Here is a 23,372-nt window from a genome sequence, read left to right as displayed (position 1 = left end):
ACAGTACATATCATGAAGTAATTCAGAAAAACAGAGAAATGTCACTACCAATCAAACATCAAAGTTGAGATACTGCAGTTTTTTTTCCTGATGGGCTTCTGTGGCCATTTTCCCAATCCACAATCTGTACAGTGTATAGGTACAACCTCCATCTTCTGTGCAGTGCAGGATGGCCAACAGTGCACATCAGCAGCACAGTTGTAATTTAAGCTTGAATCATTTTCCAGTTCGTAATAAGCCTGTCTTTCTTCCTCTCCATGTTGAACTGTGTTTCCTTCATGCTAATTTCCTGCCTCATAATGAATACTGGGATTTGTTGCACAGAAATAGGCAAGAGTGTATCATATGAAACAATCGACATTTTTCCATCCTCACACCATATCTGCATACACTTCAAACCAGCTTCCTTTTTGTTCAGTGGAGGAGAACCATTGGGTCGATCAGCGAGGACTGTTCATCTGACATGACGTGACATTTTATTTGACAATTTTCAGGATGGCGACACAATGAAAGGTTCATTTTGAATCAGAAAATTACTCTGAAGCTATATGAAACCAAGCAAACCAAAAAACAAACCAACAAATCAGCCATTAAACACCACCAGAAAACAAACTTTGGCGTCTTTTACATCTTGCATACAACCAACCAAAGCAGAAAACGGCTCGTCAACTTCAGTTGAAGGAAGAACTTCTGAGCCTCTAAACAAATAAGCTTTCAGTTCCACTGTCAGCCATTATGTTAATTCGCTAATGCAGATTAAAAAGTAATTGTTAACAATGTGTACACAGAATAATCTGCCTTGGCTGACTGCTGTGGAGCAGATAAGAATTGGCTGTAGAGATGTCCAGTGTAGGGCATTATATGCTTCATTACACTCTTTTGTTCCTAGCGTGTTAATTTAAAAAGATTCTGTGGGAGCAGAACCAACAGTAACCTTATTTTCTTCTTTCATTTTCCTCCACTCAGTCTAATTTCAGTTTGTGTACAGTGATGTGGAGGTTGTTCAACCTATAGCTTGGTCATGGTGCCATCATTCCACAATTTTCCATTGTTATTCATTATTGTTGTCTATATTAATTGAGTATTAAAATCTCAATCAATTCACTTATTTTAGTAGGAAAATAAAGAAGGAAATAAATATTTATGTATCTGAATCTGAATCTGTATATATATATACATACACATACACACACACACACACACACACTATACTACTCACTACATATCTGGTCAGCTACAACTGAAACTTCCTCACACAAAATGGTGTTACTTTTATTCACAACATACACCTATAGTTTAGCCTACTCTTCACCTTTTCTCAATTTCCGTCCTTGTGCAGCTGAAGGTTTGAACCATTTCATTATGAAGTGATTTGATCTTATAAAAATGGGAGCGTCTCCTCAGCTGATCTAATCTATCAGTCATTCAGTCAGTCCGTGTTCAGTTCTTGGACTGCGGCTGAGTGATACGCACAATTTAGCCTCAAACACGATCCTCCCGCTGCCAGTGCAGTGTGGACAGTGCTGGGCAGATAAACAAGTGAGGTCATCTTATTGTCAACTTGTGAGTGACAGCTCACAGGAGAGGTATGTTTATGAATGTGAATTAAAGGCTGTTTTGACTGATAAGGTGTTTACAGGAACCACATTTGACTAAATTATGTTATTTTGAACCCCACCTGACATTCAACAGCGCGTCGAGCCCCCACCCTCCCACCCTGATTCAGCGCTCTGGTCAGTCTAATCTAACACCAAACCACCTGAACACATCAAAAGAAAAACTCTGAACTCACTTGGGTTCTGTCTGATCACAAAGAGGAAGTGCTGCACAGCCTTTCCGTAATCTGAAATGTCCTGTTTTGACCCTAAGGGACACTGAATGAATGAAGAACAAGCTGAGGGGGAAAAAAAACCCCACAAACATCCTACCTGCTGTCAAGATAGCTGCTAACAGACCAGCAAACATGGAATAACTGCTCTCATTCCTTTCTTGATTTTCTGTACTGGACTGTTTACTCATTGGCGTTTTGCATCATTTCACTTTATTAAATTTCACTAAAAAGGTGTAAAATCTCTCTAGGCTGTTGCATGCTTACTTGAGGTTAATTAAAGTTGCCACACAGTGTTGAAGTTTCAATAGCTTCCTCCATTTTAGACCCCCTTTACTGACAGACCATTAGTAACAAGTCTTCTTGTTAGCACTCAGCTGCACAAACCTGCATGTGAAAGGTCACCAAACGTCAACTCATTTCAATTCAATCTGTGTAAACTTCATCCATTTTGAATGTGTTGAAATAAACCTGCCAATTGTCTCTTGATTACTTTTGCACTTCCTTCATAATAAAAAGCATTAGCATGAACATTATAGAGGCCTAACTAAAACTAAATACTATGATTTTACATGTCAGTCTACAGATGTACGGCTTAAAAGCACCTTCATCGTGACCCCTCAGTTCTTAATTAATTCTGGGCATATGATATGTACCTGGCACAGGTTGTGGTGGAAATCTTATCAACATGAAGCTCATTTGATATATTTTGCATCACCATCTGTTTTTATACATGCAGTCTTGTGCTCCTTATGTTTACTTCAAAAAGATAGAAACCTGAAGAGAGATGAGCTTGTTCCATAACAGGACCACAACCGTTTCTCCAAAGTGCCACTAGAAAAAATTACAGACACAACACAGCAAGGAAATGATATGAGAAATATTTCTTATTCAGGTAGACAGCCAGTGAAATGTGTGATGGAATATGTCTTACAGGAGTAAAAATGAATGACAGATCACCAAGGTTACCGTGGCTCACTTCAGCCATCGGCATTGTGTGGAGGAAGAACAACCATCTATAAAGCTTTGACATTGGGTACAATGAGTTATTTAGGATACCATTAAGACACTATATTTTATTCTTTAATTATGTGCAAGGTACAAGTTCATGGCAGAAATTACAATATAAACACTGTATGTGCGCATTGTGGTTGAAGTAATCAGGGTTTACAGATCCTGTAGGGCATATCCACCTCCAGAACCAGGCTGTTCATCTCAAATTTGGAGCAGGGGGGGGTAAAAGGATGGGTGCCTTCTCGCACAATCTACAACATCTTCCTCTTCTCAAACTCCTACAGAGATGGACAACAGAGAGGAAGAAGAAAAAAAACAACATGATATGAAGTGAGACAGACAGAACTGGATGATTTATTCATGCAGAATTCACACGGCTCTGTTTTGATCCTGTGTTTTAGATCAGCTGTTGAGGAAAAGGGGGAGAACAGAGGCGGCTCCGGCTTTGGAGAGCCTGTTGTTTTTCCCGGAGAGAACACATCACGTAGCGCATACGTGCCAGTAAGTTCCAGTTGTCAACGATAAAACAGCTCACTTCCTGTGATTGATACACGCTCCACATCTGCAAAAATCTGATTTATGTGTGGTTATAGTTTCTGTTTATCAGCACAGTGCAACCATGTGACTATAAATGAGGAAGCATTATGTTGGCCATTAAAAAGGATGTCGCTATTTACATATTCAATTTGCAAAATATCACACAAACTGTGGGATGATAGAATATGTCGTTGCCTGAGAATTTTCCATTCCACAGGGGGAAAGTAACTTAATGCAAATGTCATTTATCAGGTCTACAGAACACACAAGTACTCATTGCACATGGTGGCTCACTGCTATCTGGCTTGCAGATACCTGGAGGTCTACTGCCACCTTGAGGAGAAAATAATCTCCTCTCTCAGCTCGACTTTCTGAGAAGGACGAGATGAACGAGGAGACATTTGGACAGGTAGGTGGTTTGGAGAATTGTGGCCCTCATTCATTAGATTTTTTTTGCTTCACAGATGAGGTGGGGTAAAGGAGGGAGTGGCGAAGCGATCAGTAATTAGGGACAACGCTGTAGAGGAAGAGTGAGGACAAAGAAAGAGTAATGGGATGGAAAAACAAGAGGAGGGAGGTGCTTGTTGGTCCACGGCAGCAGACGGTAACTCAAGAGGACTGCAGGAATGATAGCACCAAGGTAAAACTAGAGTGGTTTGTGTCGGAGAAGGGGAAAAAAATGACTTTGTGTGAGACAGACTCAGACACTTGACAAGACAAGTCAAGAGGAAGCGGGGGAGTGCAATGAGAAAAGTAGAGGTTGCCACTCAAAAGGGACGGGTGAAAAATACATCTGGATTCAAACCGAGGAGAGCAGAGGAAAACATGACGCGAATGAACAGTGAGACATTTACAAGCTGGCAATGACAACGGCTTTGACACACCTGAGGCCAGATGTATGAGGAGAGCGGGCGCCATAAATACGGTCTGCGAGCTGCCGTCAAGTTTTTTTGGGGAGTTTGGAATTCATTGAAGCAACAGAGACCGGAGATTAAACGCTTCTGTTTGTGTGCACGCATCTGTCAACATGTGCATGCATGAATATGGAGCAGGATAGGATAATGCTATCTAGTTCTGCTGCAGTGATTATGTGTTTGAGATATTTTGCAAACAAGTAAAAGGTCGCAATTAAACCATCTTGAATATGAATGTGGTCCTTCTCAGATAAACATATGTTTTCAGACACCTTGTCCTTGCACCAGTGGCACTAAAAATTCCTTTGGATATCACTAGCATACAGTTTTTAAATGTAAAAAGGCACAGAACTCATAATTTCTCATCTTATATCATCCTGGGAACTTCGACACAAACTTCGTCCAGTTGGGTGTTTTTGCAGATGTCTGTAGTTTAATGTGTGTGTTTCCTCTCGCTTGTTTGAAGTGAGCTGGGCTTAACTGGGAAAAACATGATGTCATGGACCTCCACGGTTCAGAGATATTAGAACCAGAATCTGATGACTGTTGCCGAGTTATTTGCTTATCATGAATATTTTATATTGTAAAGGAATACATAATACATTTTTCAGCTTTGTGAACAAGAGCCTGTAAAAAAATAAATGTGAATAAGAATAACTAATCATAATTTATGGAGCTGAAACAGAAACAAATTGTTTGAAAATCTTTAACAATGTCTATTGAAATAAAATATAATGTCTTGGGATTTCATCAACCGCACAGTACTGAAAACAGCATTTTCTGTATGGTGAGGCCACAAGCGGCAGAAGCCAATCAAAGGGACAATATAAACCACACAATGCTGGAAACATGTATCAATAATTGAAAAAAGAGATCCAAACAAAAAATAAAACTGAAGTAAAAGTGTATTACAAACAAATACATTACCGTAAGGAAAATATTTCCATGTTAAATATCAGATGAGAACTGCTTGTTGTCTGAACCTAATGTTGACGAAAAAAGTTTATTATGTAATATCTATTCCCTGAGGATGACTGAAATATTCCTAATAAACTCGCAACTGATGGTGTATCATATTTCAGCTATTAATATTTCATGGTTCCATTTCTCTATGCACCTGTCTGCTAGCTGTGCCTTCGACAAAAAACTCTGAAAACCAAACGTCATTTGGTCCGTCATATTTTACTTTCAACAAGACGCAAATGGCTAGAGATGAAAATATTATCAACACACAGACAGTGGTAATGATAGCAGCATGCCGCATCCTGTTTATGCTACCGCGGAATTGATAATGTGAATCTGTATCTGTAATTATTATTATGATGATGAATAATGTGTCACGACATGCTTATGTAACGCTGAGAACAACAGCGTCTTCAGCTGTGTTTGTTCCATTTAGCTGGTACCACTTGGTAAAGTAAAAGCATCGTTACCTCTATCAGACGTTTCAATTAAGTGCAAACCTGTCAAAAATGCAGCACACGCCTGTTTTTTGGTATCAAATACACATTTTGATGCAGAATGTAAAGTCTAGACAAGGTCATTTTGTTCAGCTTATTGTGTTTTAGCATAAAAACATCTGCTGCAGCAATATGAATTATTCATGAAGTCCTAATTGAATATGATGACGCATGTATCCACTTCGGCAAATTTATGTTTCCCAACACTCATGTGGAGGCTGAGTCGGGTCAGGGGCGGCGGAGGAGCTCTCCACGACCTGCACAGCTGCTACTGGGGGTCATCATTGTTTCCCGCACCAAAAGCATTATGCCGCTCCTCTTACGTGTTATTACTCCCATTACCCCGGTCAATGAGATTAACAGAGATGTATGAACACAATGTGTGGCAAAATGAGCAACCGCGTAGCACGTTTTTCATCATTACACACAATGATTATGAATTAAACTTTGGGGGGAAAAAAACATGTGTAAATCTATATTCGCGTGCAGTAGTGCCAGCAGTGGTAATGAAAGTGTAAGATGATGAATGGGTGTAATACATGCTTTCACTTTTTATACATCTTGTTAACAGTGCTTCCCTAGAGATAAATTGAAATAAAGAGGCAGTAGCGCCAACTCAGCCACTGTCAACATGCATTTATTAATCTCTGCCCTTCTCTTCTGCTTTCCTTTACAACAAGCATAGTAAAATTTCTCAACCTCACGACTCCCCCCCTCCCAAAAAAGAAGTAATTCCTGTTCCCAGTAAACCTCCTCACATTTGTAACTAATGACCAGCTGAGAATCACAAGCTGTTTTGTTCTTTGGAGGATTATTACAATGTTATTACAATGTAATTTTACTACCTGCTCACTAGGCATGTTGGCTACCAGCTTTTATCAGTTTGCTTATTCCTTTGTAAAACTGAAACATGACCTTAGTATTTGTCTATGTGTGTAATTTTTTTTTATCACCCTAACTGAGATAAACTAAGTGCTTTATTATCAGTTAAGTAGTGAAGACTTAAAAAACAAGTACCGGTACTTAATTATGAATGAATTGGAATAATACCTGTCTGCAAAACATCATTCATGATGAGCATTATAAGTATTGAATAATAAGTGCTATAAATTATTTAGTCACATCCTTCTATAAAAATTATGGATATGTGGTCATGTCCTCCAATACTCCCCATCAACACACTACAAGTGTCACAATAACTATCATTGTCCCTGTCCACGACAATGAGACGACTCACCTTGAACATGGTGCTGCCCAGCTGGGCCGGGGACATGCTAACTACAACTCCGGCCGACTGGAGGGCTGCGATCTTCTCTTTAGCTCCTCCCTTTCCACCAGCGATGATGGCGCCGGCGTGGCCCATCCTACGGCCGGGGGGAGCAGTTAGCCCCGCGATGAAGGACACCACAGGCTTTGAATTAGCACCCTGGAAGAGGGAGAGACAGAAAAATGTGTGGGAAATGCGGCAAAGAGTGGTAGAAAAAGAGAACAGGCTTGAGGGAAAGTTTGAGGAAACTTTACTATAAAGGAGGAGGGCATGAAAAGAAGAGAGGCGAATGCACAAAAATAGAAAGAATTGCTTTTCTGCACCTGCATTTTATTCATTCATTAGAAATTAAACACTCCATGTCCTCCTATTACAGTGCTCCCATGATAACAGGCTTGTCTAACCAGCCATCTCGTTCTCAGCCTGCATTATTAAAACAAAGGGTCAATCAAGCCATTTAATTGCATGGGTTGGTGTATGACCAGATAGAGGCTCAAGCTCCTGCCATTTCATATCATCTCATTTCTGAGATGGTAATTAGTCATGCAGGCACTGATTAGCTCAGCGCCTGTCCATGCTGCTTGTTCATTGATGGATGTTAGGTTCAACAGTTAAGATCATTTCCAAGGTGAAGAGAGCTAATATTTCATCTTCAGCAATAACATCATTACCAGAGGGAGGAAGGACAGAGTGAGTGTGTGTGTGTACGCACAGCAGCTAATATTTCATAGTTGGGAATAACAATATAATTGCAGAGGATGGCTTTGTGTGCACACACATGCACTCTTAGTACTAGGCTTTCAACAGAGGCCTGTGGCTCATCTGGCAGACTGTTTTCACAGAGCGAATGTGGCAACAGCCAAAGCAACACAGCGAGGTCCTTCAAAGACACCCACACCTCCTGCTATTTCAGCTCCAAAATCACCCCCCCGCCGCCACTGGCAGGGACAAGATGGCAGCCACTAATATAAACTGGAGTTGACTTTTGATAATTAAGACTAGCAGGGACATACATCAGCCAGGGAAACGTTGAGGACCTTGGCTAGAAGTGTGCCGCTAATGAGACATTAACACTTGCACAGTTAACAGGGAAATGAAGAGAGGGAGAGAGAGGAGGAATATCACTTTAAAGTGCTCTAAATATGTGACAAGCATCTGTTCTGTGCATTGAAAAATGTAAGCACAAAACAAATTAGCACCAAACCCGAGTCAGTGTTCAGAAGTCGAATCACGTTCAGAATAAACAAACCACCCTCATGTGAATCAAGCCTTAAATCTACCTCAAACGAAAGGGGGTTTAATTACTCTATTAATCCCTGCCTCCCTGGATACTGAGCACTAACAATGCATACAGGGAGGGGAGGCACACCACCATTCCCCTTACTCGTCTTTTGTCTTCCACTGTTAGCAGTTCAGATATATTACCTTAATTATGAGACAAATAGGGTAGTTCCCCCAACTCCACTAACACAACCGGTGGAGGACTTTGTTCTATAAACACACTACAGCCTGCTCTGAGGTGAGAAATTGTATTCACAGGCTTAAAAAGCCAAAATGAGACAATTATACACCCCTATAAACATGACAGGTAAGCATGAATGAAACTGGCATGTGTGTCTACATGTGGAGCCAACCAACTGTTTTTTTTTTTTTTACTCAAGGCTGCCTCCAGACTACAGCCTGCGTTAGTCTTCGGTGTTGTTTCCACAGAATTACAAGGGGTTTAGCTAAGCTCAGTGGAGACAGGCTGGGCTAAAAGTCAAGAGGCTGAAATGTGGAAAAGAAAAAAGAAAAAAAAAAAAGGAAACCATGAACCTCTACGGTAGCTTAGGTGCCAAATACTCCGACCTACTTGATATGCATGAAACAAATTGTAATATGGTTTTCCTGTGTAAAACCTATTTCTGCCTGCAGAGAGCCTGCGAAGCTGAAGTAATGATAGGCATACCTTTGATACAGGTGACTTCTTAAGACCATATTAGGTTGGCAAGCCCCGCAGACACTGATGAAGACTGAACCCTGAAATATGCCCTGCATCATAAAATCTGACGGCAGAAGCTGGTGGGAAATATAAGCTTGTTTTCTTGAATTTTACTGAATTAAGGTGTCGGTAGATAAACGGTCGGCAGTAACTCAGCTGTAACATTGATGGATACTCAGATCAATACTTCCTCACCTTTCTGGTATAATGTGTCTTTCTCAAATAGGAGTTCAATATATTTAATGTTGCATGACACAAATCAATCATGACACCGGACCTTTAATTTCACTGAACATTCGATACTAAATGTGTCCAGTGTGGCAGAATTTGTCAAGTTAATGTGAAGTGTCAAGCATTTAAAAAAAAAAAAAAAAGTGGAGGAAAAAAAACTATTTTCTAAATGAACTTCTATGAATGATGTGGTCCATACTTGAACACAATTTTCTGCCGACGTTGGAACAATTTTGTCTGTTTCATGAGATATTAAAGCAGATATCATCGGCACGGCCGTTTCGGCTAATGCTGTGTTCAAGGCAGGCTTTTGAAACCGTAAGTTACAGCTTCAAGTCACAACTACGACGGCCACTCGTAACTTCCGACCCGTGAACTCGTACCAGATCGAACTGGTATGACTTCACAGGAAGGAAAAACACAAAGTACGAGTTTCCTTGAACGCACCATGAGTTAGCAGCCCCCGCCCTTGTCAGGCATCAATTGGTCCTCGTGCTACGTCACCACATTCACGCGCATCCCTTGGCTGCACACACAGCCCTTCATGCCGTTCTCTCCCCTCATTGGATAACACTTGTATCCCACAAGGAAAATTTTCTCCTCGGGTTACAGCAGAGCAGAGTGACGGAGAGACTCGTGTTTAGGCTGAAATACTTCATGTAAGTGATTGCTGACGGAAAATAGGACTATTTAGGACTTATATTAAAGCAGATATCAGTGGAATGTTTTTGTTAATATAAGTCCTAAATAGTCCTATTTTCCGTCAGCAATCACTTACATGAAGTATTTCAGCCTAAACACGAGTCTCTCCGTCACTCTGCTCTGCTGTAACCCGAGGAGAAAATTTTCCTTGTGGGATACAAGTGTTATCCAATGAGGGGAGAGAACGGCATGAAGGGCTGTGTGTGCAGCCAAGGGATGCGCATGAATGTGGTGACGTAGCACGAGGACCAATTGATGCCTGACAAGGGCGGGGGCTGCTAACTCATGGTGCGTTCAAGGAAACTCGTACTTTGTGTTTTTCCTTCCTGTGAAGTCATACCAGTTCGATCTGGTACGAGTTCACGGGTCGGAAGTTACGAGTGGCCGTTATAGGGAACTTTCACAGACAACAGGACGGTAAAAACACGAGCTACGGGTTACCTGGAACGCTACCAAGTCGTAGTTGTGACTTGAAGCTGTAACTTACGGTTTCAAAAGCCTGCCTTGAACACAGCATTAGCCGAAACGGCCGTGCCGCTGTTATCTGCTTTAACAAAAACATTCCACTGATATCTGCTTTAATGTTGGGTCTTATCACTGTTTTTAAGTTGAGGAAAAAGTTGTTGTCTCATACAATCTGCTGGTACTTCATCACACTGCATTCAGAGAGCATTCAAACCACTTCAATTTTTAACATTTAAAGGGATAGTTCAACATTTTGTCAAATTTGCCCATTGCCATTATCCCTATAGTCATTATAGCATTAAATAATTCTGTACGTTAATTACCTTTATTTGTCGGTACATGTTGTTTTGAGAGAGGCGCAGAGACGCGGCACACGGAACTAAATACACAATCCAACAACTCCAAAACACTGTCGTTGAGAAGTTGTGACATGCACATTCGCCACGCTATGAAATAATAATGTAACATTACGATACGGAGTTGTTTGCAAGGCAAATGTGTAGCCGGAACTACATTCCAGACACGGCTGCTGGGCGGAGTGACTTCAAGTAGTTCCGAGTATTTGTTTCATGTGTCGTAATGTTACATATTATTTCATAGCGTGGTGAATGTGCAGGTCACAACTTCTCCACAAGAGTGTTTTGAAGTTGTCGGAGTGTGTATTTAGGGAAAACCAAAAGTTCCGTGTAACCATTAATCCCGCCCACTAGGCTCTGATTGGTTGGGTATTCCCTTCTACTGGAACGAACAGTGTTCAGTGGGCAAACCACCAGACCTATTTAAAAACCACTGAACAAATCTGAGGTGTGGGTGGAAATTCACAGGTCTAGAACCAGTTAGTTGGCCAGTTGCTTTATTATGTTGCCAGATCACCGTCAATCAGTCTGGTCACACCACACCTACGCAGTCGTGATAAAGTATATTATCTCACTTTTTGAGAATAAATAATGATTCCCAAAACATTAACTTTTAGTGATTATTTTCATTATCGATTCATGTGTCAATTATTTTTTCCATGAATTATTTTGTCGTCTTCACTAATGGGAATAACTTGTTTGCAGGGAGCAAGGTGATGTCTTTGGTCTGATCAACACTCTAAAAACCAAGGATATTCAGTTTACTATCATGTGACAAAGAAAAAGACCAAATCCTCAATTTAAGAGAGGCTAATGATATTTCTTCATTTGATATTTTTACTTAAAAAATAAAAACTTAAAAACATCTATACAAGTATCAAAATAGTATTAATATCTCAGGTTCTATGGAAATAACTAGGATTTAAAAACAAGGCTTATAATCAAGTTTTCAGCATCTTGGAAAATCACTGGTGAAATGAAAGATTCCTTAACTAATTGTTGAGCAGCTATTAAGAATAAACTACCACAAGCTGAGAATTTATCATCATAACAGCCTAGAGTGAAGTGTTTCATAACAAATGAGCGCACAACATGTGAGCTGATTTTTTTCACCCATGTCAAGGCTAAACATTCCCATCACAGGTAACACATATTGAAAAAAGAAGAAGCACACGGATGAGCTAAATCTTCCTGATCTTCGTTACAGAGAGAATCTACCTTCACTGTTTTGTAATGTGTATTTATACTGGGGAGATTTGGCTAAGCTCACCTGCTGCTTATTTCCAGTGACACTGTGCTTCACATTAATACAATTATTCACATGTGGCGGCAGCTCTGGGTAGGTTAGTGTAGTGGTGACTTGAATTCAAATGTATCTAAAGCAAGAAAAGTTACGTTTGGTACAATGTGGAAACAATGTCTCCCGTCTTCTTTTGAGCTTTCTCTATTAAAAATTTGGTTATTTGGTGTTCGACGTTCCACACAATTGACTTTCAACGGAAGATCTGCAGCTTACTCCCACGCTCTGCTGGGCTTTTTCATGCATGTGTTTCATTTGAACTGCCCCTCGTTGTCAACACTCTGGGTGATTGGGTGAGAGAGTGGGGGCGGTGTGTGGTGCTGGTGTTTGTACTTTATTTGTCGACTGAGAGAAGTTATTCTCCTGAGACGCTAGCGGGAGATTTGCATTCATTAAAGCCGCCGAGGGCAAATCAAATCCATTTCTCAGCTCGGGAGCAACTATAAGCATGCGCACATGCACAGAAACAAACACATACACGTGGAAAAATGGACAGATTAAAAGCCATCTGCAAGGAGCAAAATGCCAAGCACAGGCCTGGTGAGGCCACTCGGCTCCGTAAACCAGTCGCCACCAACGCTGCTCCTGATCACATGTGGGCATCGCAAAAAAAGGTTCACTCCTCGTGAACATTGAACATTTCTAGAACATGCCTCGTGAATCACACCGATCATTCTTTATCACACAACTCACACAACTCACACAGACAGCACACAGGAAAGCCTGAGGCCGTGATCAAAAAGAAAGGGCACTTTTACAGTTCCTCCTTGTTCGGCTTGTACGATGGATTCCAGCGTTCACTGCAGCTCATAGATTTGAAAGGGCATGACTAAGGGCTAATTCAGAAAAGGATAAATTTTTTATACGAACAGATATATCTGCTGAGGTGACGCGCTGTAGCGGAGGATATTACAAGGAGAGTGAAGTGAAATAATGGGTGTCCAGTGTGTTATTTCCTTACAGAGTTGTGCTGTTTGAGGTACTCTGCTGCATTCTCCTCTGCATTGCCCCCAATTTCTCCAATAAGGATGATGCCCTCCGTCTTGGGATCCTGCAGGAACACCTCCAGACAGTCTATGAAGTTTGTCCCATTGAATGGATCGCCGCCAATACCTTGCAGGAGACAGAGCAAACCCTTGTTGGAGATTTAAGACTCTCAAAGGAAAGATGCTGTGAATATTTGACTATCACACGTCTGTTCAGCTTGAGAGCAGAATAAAAAGCTGGTGGAACTGGAAATAATGTCTATATGGTCGGATGATCAGCACTGAGACTGTTCTCAGGTGTTCACTGGGGTCGTGAAGTGTTGCTTATGAGCACATGACATATTTCTAGATTCCCTTATGTCCAACATTGGGTTTAATGGAAGCCATGATTCTGGTCCTATATACTGTGCACTGGCCTTTTATGTCCCTGATGGTCTTCACCCATTTTTGTAGGAATTGTCAGGCTGCTTAATGCTTTGCTATACTGGTGTCTAGTTGCAGTTTGGTGCTGAACAGGTAAAGTGGTTTTATCAAAGTTTTTTTTTTTTTTTTTTGCTGTGTAACGACTGGTTCTGGAAACAGCTCAATGAGAGCGGCGAGAGGAAAGTTCCAGCCTCTACAACCAAAATAATGAGCTGAGGAAAAGCTGCACAGGGCTGAGGGGAGCCAGAGAGCCAGGTAATAACCTCACATACGAGTAATCCTGATACTTATTGTTAATACGGTGGTGTTGATTGCAGCTGCTTTAAATTCTACCTCTTAACACAACAAAGAAAAAAGTAAAGGAGTTTGAATATTTCCAGAAATCACTGTAGACCAGCCACAGTTCGTTACAGGTTAAATTGGACCTACAAATGAACACCGTTTTTCAATTTCACTTCAAAGTCACTTCAAAAGTTTGTTTAATGGTTTAACTGCACCAAACCACCTTTATCCCTTCATGGTAGTTTCATGATGCCCTTAATTCATTTCATACCTAAGGATCACGACTTATGAAGTTTTTCCAAATCAGAAGAACCCAATAATATTTTTGGAGAATCATTTCACCAGGATCTATAAACGCGTGGGTAAAACCTCTGTGAGACAAATCTTCATGGATGAAATGTCACCTAAATCTATATTCAAACCGTTAAAACAACCTGGCCAACACCAAGAGAAAAATATTGCATGAATAATAATAATCAAAGAAACCCACACTACCAGCAATAATAATGACAGTGATATTAAATACTGCACAAACTATAATTTGCTGTAGCCCCTAGGTCATACTCAGATTTAAGAAGTTGGTAGCAGAACCACTAATAAACCCCCTTAATGAACTCTACAATATTTAACACTGTTGCAGTCCTGGCTGCATGAAGTCTGGCTAGAGGACACACTGTAATTAAAATGTCTAAATAATAATGAACCCAAGTTGTTTTTTGGTTAATTCAAGTGTCCAACCAGCCCTTTAATACAGATTCTCTTGTGGCAAATAAGTCGACAAAAACATTTTTTTTCTTCTAAATAAAAAAAAAAAAAATCTACTTATGTGTGGCTAAGGCCTGACAGAGTTACTGGTTTCACTGGGTTGAATGGGCTCTGATCATCTCAATGAGAATGACAATGAGCTGCGCAAGACTGATGGATATAAAAGTTAGTTCAATTTGTTTTTTGAAGACAGCAACAGTGACTTTTCCATGTAATCAGTCAGATTCAGGCCGTGCTATAAAGCTGCACATATTGCTAATCCACAGGCGGTGAAGTAAAGTCGGTGAATCACAGAGACAAGGCTGTAAGAAATTGTAATAACAGGATGGGCAGTGATGTAAGCTCTATGTCTGTACTTGGGAGTTAGAAAATGACTATTACCTGAAACTCATACAGCAAAACCTGGCATTAATCTAAGAGCTTTGAGAGCATTAAACAAAAAAAAAGCTCTACACCCCAGTTATGTCATCATGTTATGGCTTTTTTTGCAGCTTCATTGACACCAAATAAATTAGCTGCCTAGTTCATGTTCAGTGGCATCAACATGGATCATGAATTGGAAAACAAGAAAGGAAAAGGCATCCTCAGTTTCTCAATAGAGCTCGTAAAAAAATAAAAAAGCAGCCACTTCACCGTTCAGATATACGAAGGACCGCCTGAGAAATTATCAGAGAGGTGGTAAGTGGCTTTTTCATACAAAACATCTGAGCTGAAATGCATTTGCATCTGATGAGTTTCAGTGGAAGGTGAATGGGGTGAATAGATTGCCTCCTTTGTGTCTTTAGAGAAAAGACTGAAGTCAAACGGTACAGAGTCATTACAGCAGCTCTTTTGGTACGTCTGGTCATTTTTTATGTGCTGTAACCTTTACAATGATAAGGCTGCTATCAGGTGACCATCTGCTCTTCAAACTGAATGCAATGATAAAACCTTCTATATTTTTCTCTGTAAAAATCAAAATCTTTTAAAACTCCTCCGCCCTTGAAGTCGTACACAGTTTCATGATAAATTATTTATTTTATATCAAGCTGTTTGCTTGGTTTAATAATGTCTGGATATAACACTAAAAGCTGTGTAACTGTGCCATCTTACCAATACAGAGGGACTGGCCCAGACCCACTTGTGTAGTTTGGTGCACAGCTTCATATGTCAGGGTACCGGACCTGGACACAATGCCTGAAAGACAGATTGAAGAATTAAACAGCAACATCACAAAATGCTGTTTTCTAAAAGCCTTGCAAAAACAATGCTGCAATCAAGGGTGATAAAATGATATAAGACGCAGCATCTTCTTCTGTCCATCTTTGAATGAATCGTTGTCAATATGACGGCAAGAGAGAAAGGATCACCGTCACAGCACAGTCCTATAACAGCTGTTCTGCGTGCGATTTGGGGATGACAGCAGTCGATTTATATTAAAAACAGACTTCCTGTAAAGGTTCAGTGGCCAGCAGCAGCACACACTGCTTATCAAGCTGTCAGCGGCAGAAGCTACATCTACTGTACCATTTACATACAATGATGTGGAGATAACATTAGTACAAATTAAGTCGCCCCCCCCCTTTCTTTTCCCTTCACACTTCTTTAAGCTCTCAGTCAGCATTTAAAGAGCATGTGAGCATCCATTCAGCAAATATTCTCCTGTGATTTCACAGATAAATTAGGAAAACTCACCAATTCTTCCTTTCTTGTGGATGTGGCCTGGCATGATCCCAATCTTGCATTCGCCAGGCTGCAAGTAAATACATTTCAGACATTTCATTTAATTAAAGACTATTTGCCATTAAACCAGTCACACACACTTCTCCCTTCACTATCCCTGTCTATCTACCTATCTCCTCAACTTCAAACTCACCTGTATCCTGTTGAACTTGTTACTTGTTTTAGATCTCTCTTCTTCTCGCGGAAAAAACAATTAACTATTAAGCTTTTCTTTTCTACACCAAAAAAACAAGAACAAATTCAAGACAGTTCATGTCATAAATCTTAATGAGTGAGGATAATTTCTTTAATTGTTCCTGGTCCTAGTGCAAATTTGGTTCTACAATAAAATCCAGATAATATTATTCAACCTAATAAATAATAAAATTGATGCTCCCTCCACCAATACAAGTTTGACTGAGCAGAATATTAATGCATTAAATCTGAATTACTCCTGGATCCTTGAGAGAGAACTTGTGCTTTCAGGCCTCCCAGCCACAACAACAACAAGAAAAAACAAAATGTGCATCAAATGTGTGTTTGAAAAAGAGTGTGTGAGCTTACATTGATGACTCCTGGGCAGTTGGGGCCTATGAGGCGGGTGGTGCCCTGGCGCAGCAGCTTATGTTTGACTCTCACCATGTCCTGCTGGGGGATGCCCTCAGTGATGCAAACCACCAGGGGCATCTCTGCATCAATGGCCTCGATGATGGCTGCGGCCGCAAATGGAGGAGGTACATAAATCACAGTGGCATCTGCCCCTGTGCCCTCCCTCGCCTGAGGTAAGGAATAAGAAGGTATTGGTCATGTGTTCAAAATAGAGAGAGAGAAAAAAAGAGGATATTCTCACGTTATGAAATACTGCCACCTAATGTTCCTTTTCAAAAAACATCTGAAAAAAACTTCACAGTCCTTCACAGGATATTTGCTGCAAATGTGTCAGCTCCACAGCACAGAGTTCAGCTTTTGTGTTTAATATATTTATGTATTCACACAGCATGGATAACCACAGAGGGAAAAGGAGCCACACGTACCTCCTTGACTGAGTTGAAGACTGGCAGACCAAGGTGCGTCTTACCCCCCTTGCCGGGGGAAACACCTCCAACTAACTGGGATCCATAGTCAATAGACTGCTGACTGTGAAACGTTCCCTACAAGGGAAGAGGGAGAGACGAGTCAGTGCGTGTACAAGTGTGTAATGAAGTGGGCTACAGCCACTTCTGCAGCGTCAACCTTGAGATATCATTACAGACAGAGAGGAAGGAGGAAATATGCTGCCATCCAAGATTAATCACCTGTGTCTCAGAGCAAAGGGATGGGTACAGGAGTGAGCATGGGCTCTGCTAGAGATGTAGCTACGGGTAAATATATTCAATGAGAGGGGCTCGAAACGCTCCTGACAGATAAATAATGATGTAAGCTTAGTTTAATCTCCTCGCAGAACATTTGAAAAAACAAATCAAAAGCCGGTTTGGATATTCTCCAACGGTGACTGGAAAATATCTCCAAAGAAAGGTAGTTTACAAAAAAATATCTGACATGCTGTCACTTCCAAGCTGGCTATAGGGAACCTGTCGTGGCTGCCACAGATGGAGGATTTTTTATTCCTGACAGTCATGGAGTCGATTCATTTGCATCAACCCAAACAGAAAACACATCTAATTTGTTAATTGATTTTGAATTTCAATTGTTTTTGTAAATTTGTCAGGGGAAACACATTTAAACCTCAGGCTGTCTCCACACTGACACATATTGCCCATTTATTTTTCAGAGCTTCAGGGTCTAGCACACATCTGGTGGCTCTGTGCTGTACTTTAGGGGCTGGGGAGTTGACAGTCGGCACTAAGGTGAGTAATTAACCCAAATCACTATGAATGCATGATGCATCCATGCTAATAAAAATTCCAAAAAAAGATACTAGTTTTATTTTATTCTGATTAGATTTCTAATGTCACCTAACTAATAACAGACCTTTGAGGCTGATGCAAATCAATGTGATAAATCAGTGGTATAGCCTACTATGAAGTATAAACCACGTGCAGCTTTATTCTGTAACATTAGCCTAATATTTTCTGTGAGGACAATTATAGATTGTGAGTGAGCAATGTAGAGACTGAGCAGAAATATTTTATAGTTGAAGAATAAATCTGTCAGTGCTTTCTGGGGACAAACATTGTGACGTAGACACTTTTTTCTTAATTACCTCAAACATAGTCTGGCAGCTCTGAAATGCCGTTACTTGTTGGACAACATACCGTATATGACCATTTAGTAGCCCGGGCGTTCAATATGCAAAATCAACTTGGAGCCCAGACGTTTATAAGTATTTGCAACAGGCTATTATTTATTTTTGTAATGACCAGCACCAGACCATTATTTGCAAAGAACAAGGAGGTCACCGTAGGACCTCTGGAACAAAACCAACACACTGTACACAACACAACTGTGTGACACACTGTAACACAACTGCCATCAGCTGCCATCATCAGCCCACACCTGGGATACCACTCAACAGCAATCAGCACACAATCAACACACACACACACACACACACGGACGAAGTGCTTATACTTATTCAAGAGTGGGCGTAACGTTTTTGAAGTTCCCCTGTGCTCAAGCTTCCTCTGGCTGGTTCTTTGCATTTTGAAGCCCTGAATGCTTCAATATCATTGATGCAAATACCAGTGTAATTAAATCGCCTGGGCTTTTAATTGAATGGGCGTTTATAATAGCTGAATGAGGTCAGACCCCCGGCGGCTTTTAGAGCACAGGTGCGTATTTGCACGCAGGTGACTATTTGGTCATATACGGTATACAAAGATATGATTATGTATGTATATAATGGACATATGATGTGGATTTTACTTTCACCGCTTTATATCTCACAAATCCACGAGTTTATGTTTTACAGACAATTAAAAAAACCCTCAGATATAAAATATGTCCGACAAAATACAGCTGGGACAAGCCCATACAAAACATATTCTATACGTGTGTGATATAAGATGATTTTCCAAACTTAAAATACAAAGCATAGACACTTAAATGTGAAAAGATGCCAACACACAGAGTAAAGACACAGTGCTGGTGGTGTTTGGAATACCAGACCAGTGTTGGTACTTGTGTTTCACACTGCTCTGTGTTTGGTACAGATATCCCACCCTGGGCCCAATTGAAATGAAAACAAACAAGATAAAGCAGTAATAACAGTTAAGGGAGCACAATGTATTTTGGGAAATGAAATCCTGAGCGAATCTCAAATGTACTTTCTCAGAAAATTAGTGCACGTAGGCAGTCTGAGCTGATTTTCAGCTGCATCGGTCCTATCAGTCTGTAGTCAGTTAATTATTGCTGAATAGATGCTGAAACAATGTAGATAAAGTAGCCAAGGGTCATAACTACAAGTGAAAATAAATGACCTTAATGTAAAAATTATAACTAGCCTATTAAGAGGTATTAGAAGCCATGAATCAGCATTTTCCCCCCAAATGTAATGTACCCCTTCACCCTGCTAACTTTGCTGTTTTTGCCAGTCATTATTATCGCAAATGTTGGGACAATAAATTTGAAAAATGGTTTGCTTATCAAGCCAGAAAGACATGAAAATGTGCACTCAATAGCACTTGCTTCATTTCTCATCCTTTTCTAATTACCCAGAGTGTTCGCTGGAACTATATTTAACAACCTTTTATTATGTTGAAGAGAAAATGGGAGATGAAAAATGGAATGTGCACAAGGACAGAGGGAGGGATATAAATCTTTAAAGTCCGTGTTTCTGGCTTGTTGAGCACACTTGCCAAGATTTTTATTCTCCTTGACTGGAAGTGGTTCAAAATGAATCACCTGAGCTTCTCCATCGTTTTGAAAAATAACTGGTAGGGTCAACAATGTGTCACACAAAGTTATTATTATTGACTGAAACAATGACTATGGCTAGTCGTGGGGAAAAAAATAAAGTTAAAATGAAAGTTTATTTTTTTCTGCCCAAAAAATAAACTGTAATGAAACCAGAACAAATCTGATTTAGATGCCTTAAGATCACGCAGCAGTAAATTGAAACCAAGATCAGGTTTTTAGCATCAACACAGATCATGAAAAAGGAAAATACATTTTTTGACTTAATTTCAACATTTTGCTTGGAAATTTTGAATTACAGGAAGTGTGACTCTTTGTGTCCCCTCCTGAGGCAACACAGGTTTTTTTCTATAACTGAACTGAGGGTCTAAACATGTAGGTTAGTTGTTGTATATTGCACATATTTTAATGTGCTCTGAAACACATTTGTGGCTTGAATTAAATCATTTTCTGCAATTGACTAAACAGACTGTAAAAACAAATTGTGAGAAGATTAACAGGTGGTGGAGACGACGAAGCTTTAGAATCTTGTATCTTTTGTGATCTTAGTCATGAAGAAAGAAGAGGAAATGTGTCTGTGAGATCTCTCAGCTGGAAGACTGTTGTTACCTAATCTCAAGTGACGCAATGATAATAATAATAATAGTTTTAAAAAAGCATATTGATGGTATCAAGTTGTCAGCACAAACCTGTTTCCCTGTGAAACCTTGGCAGATGACCTTCGTATTCTGGGTGATGTAGAGGTGCTTCCTTGACCCTGTATAACAGTGCCTGACTCCGCTCTGCTGCACTGATTGGAGAAACACAGACAGATTTTAGTATCAAATAATCAATCAAATCCTCCTATTCACATGCTCACAGAAAATGACAATAACTGTCCTGATTATGAAACACATGCACAAAATACATACATAGATTTAAGCTGTTATTTAAAAAAACAAGTTGAAGAGAAAAACAGTGCAGTTTTTCAACAAACGCAGAGCTTTCACTTTTCACCATGAATAGAGTAAGGTTGCACCACGAGTGGTATTCACTTTTCTTTCAAGAAAACATCCTTTAGGCCAACACATAGACCTTGCAATGTTTTGTTGACAGTCTCTGTGCTTCAACATTTATTGTTGCTGGGCAACAATTTCAACTTTCCTCAGACTTGACAACTGAGTTTTACTGCACCTGTGTGGCCACATCCAGACTTAGTTTTTTTTTTTGCTGTGTATGGTTTTTAATTAGAGATGATGGCTTATTACAGCTTATTGGACTTGTTATGGTGTCAGATACTGAATCAAATTTGACACATGAGAACACATTATGTCAAATTACAATGACTGATTGGAAGTGTTGTGCCATCATTTACTACAAAGGTCTCTCTGAGCTCCCAGAGTATAATAATGATAATTAATATCAATGTCAAAAAAGGACACTACCGGCACATTGCTGGGTAACTGCATGTACTCTTATTAAAACATTATTTCTTAAGTATTAATTCACTAGAGTGCTTGGTGTCTTTTAACATTCTTTAAAACTGCAGTGGTGTTTCAAGCAAGGGTATCATATTAAAATAACTTCTTACAATGTGACACAGCCACAATCTGACAGAATTATGAAGTAGCTTTTCTTTTTTTTTTTTTCAACTTGTTTCTTTTTCAACCAACTATTATTTTGCTTCTTCATACAATTACTGTGCAGTTCAATTTAATGGCACAGCTTCAGACAGCTGTGACATCAAATGCCAGTGTTTAGACACAACAAGTGGCAAGACACATACAGGTCAAAGTGCAAATACCGCAGGCTCCATCAAGTTTTAACTCCACTGTGAAACAGCTGCCTGGACAAGGTCTAGTCAGTGTAAACAACAACCTTACACCACAGTTAAGACCAGTAATATACTGCTGCTGCACCAATCAAAACATACAGATACAGTAGTTGGTTAGAGTCGAGAGATGTTTAAGCTGAGCATTCATAGATAGATAGATAGATAGATAGATAGATAGATAGATAGATAGATAGATAGATAGATAGACAAGAGTTTAGAACACCATAATGTTGATAATGGATCTATTGTTTAGTTAAGTAAAGAAACCCAACCATATCCTGTTTCTAACTCACCCAAGACTCATTCAGAGTTTGGTCTATTAACATATGAAGATCAATAGTCTGATTCACACATTCACACAAGTTTGAACCAATTAATCTAAATTAATCAGATTAAACAGATTTGCCCTTTCTTCAATGCATCAAACAAAAGCCATCAACAAATGATGAGAAGTGAACACTTGACTAGGTGAACCTCTGTGTGGTGTTAAAGCTCAATGGGTTAGCCTATACTTTGGTTTTACACTGCATGCAGTATGACAGCAGTACAAGACCAGGCTAACACACGTTACCAGACATGAATGGCTGAACTTTGGTCTCCCCCCTGTGCCTCAGTGACAACTTATCTGTGACAGTGTGCAAAGTTCACTTCATCTCAGGGGTCCTGTCTCGCTACACAAACTGTGAGACTTGATACAAACCAAAGACGCAAACTGCATTCTTACCAAAGCACCTTCTAAATAAAACTTAGATGTCAAATCTCTGTAATGCACCGAGCTGTCCGGCTACAGGGCAGGCTGCAGACACACACTCAACAACAGCAGCTCCTGCAGCTGCCTCCAGACCCTCAACAACATTACTCTGGTACAGTAAACACGGGGAGCACAGTGAGTGGACACGGGGACATTTTAGTCGTGAGGACACACAAGGTCAAAGATCACCGGCTGTCGTGGCCTGGGGGTTAGAGTTAGATTTCGGTGGGACATTAGCCTTAAGCTAGCTAGTTAGCTTGGTGACAAACTCTCAATGGGTTTTACCATTGTGTCAGGTCGACAGGCTAATGTGGCTAACTAGCCCTGAAGCTACCTGACAGGAGCAAGTGTAGGACTGAGAGACGCCACGATGCTCAGCTAATGTACAACACGGGTGCAATAAATAAACCAATGATACTGAAACTCAACAGTGGGAAATGCTACGTTGAGTGAAAGTATGAACTGTTAATAAATACTTACAAAGCAGCCTGGCAAACAACCTGCTGTGAGACATCTTCGGTCATTCACCAATGACACCGGAGGCTGAAGACCTGACAGTCGGACTTTAGCTGCCTATTAACATCCCCGTGGATTTTAAAATACACTTTAAAAACAGGGTTATTTCACAACAGATATCTTGTATTTTCTGTTTGCTTATAATCAGCCGAATACGTGTTTTTACGATCCGTGAATGTGGTTTATAAGACAAATACCAGCATTTAATTTATTTCAAGGCAACAG

The 23,372-nt window shown here is 40.2% G+C and overlaps 1 protein-coding gene across 1 annotated transcript; it reads right to left on the bottom strand.

Annotated features, from left to right (window-relative positions):
• Positions 1-2,697: 2,697 nt before the first annotated feature.
• Positions 2,698-23,183, bottom strand: suclg1 (succinate-CoA ligase GDP/ADP-forming subunit alph). The gene is made up of 9 exons (XM_085778542.1): positions 23,112-23,183; positions 20,757-20,857; positions 17,247-17,363; positions 16,777-16,989; positions 16,186-16,243; positions 15,604-15,687; positions 13,017-13,168; positions 6,991-7,179; positions 2,698-3,120 (listed from the first exon to the last, which is right to left on the bottom strand). Exons 1-9 carry the CDS (start codon positions 23,143-23,145, stop codon positions 3,094-3,096), a joined length of 975 nt encoding a protein of 324 aa, XP_085634668.1. The 5' UTR covers positions 23,146-23,183; the 3' UTR covers positions 2,698-3,093.
• Between the last annotated feature and the right edge of the window lie 189 nt (positions 23,184-23,372).

Source organism: Trachurus japonicus, chromosome 1, assembly GCF_045865225.1.
Source record: "Trachurus japonicus isolate A0001 chromosome 1, Traja_1.0".
NCBI lineage: Eukaryota > Metazoa > Chordata > Actinopteri > Carangiformes > Carangidae > Trachurus > Trachurus japonicus.
This window is presented reverse-complemented; position numbering and strand designations above follow the sequence as displayed.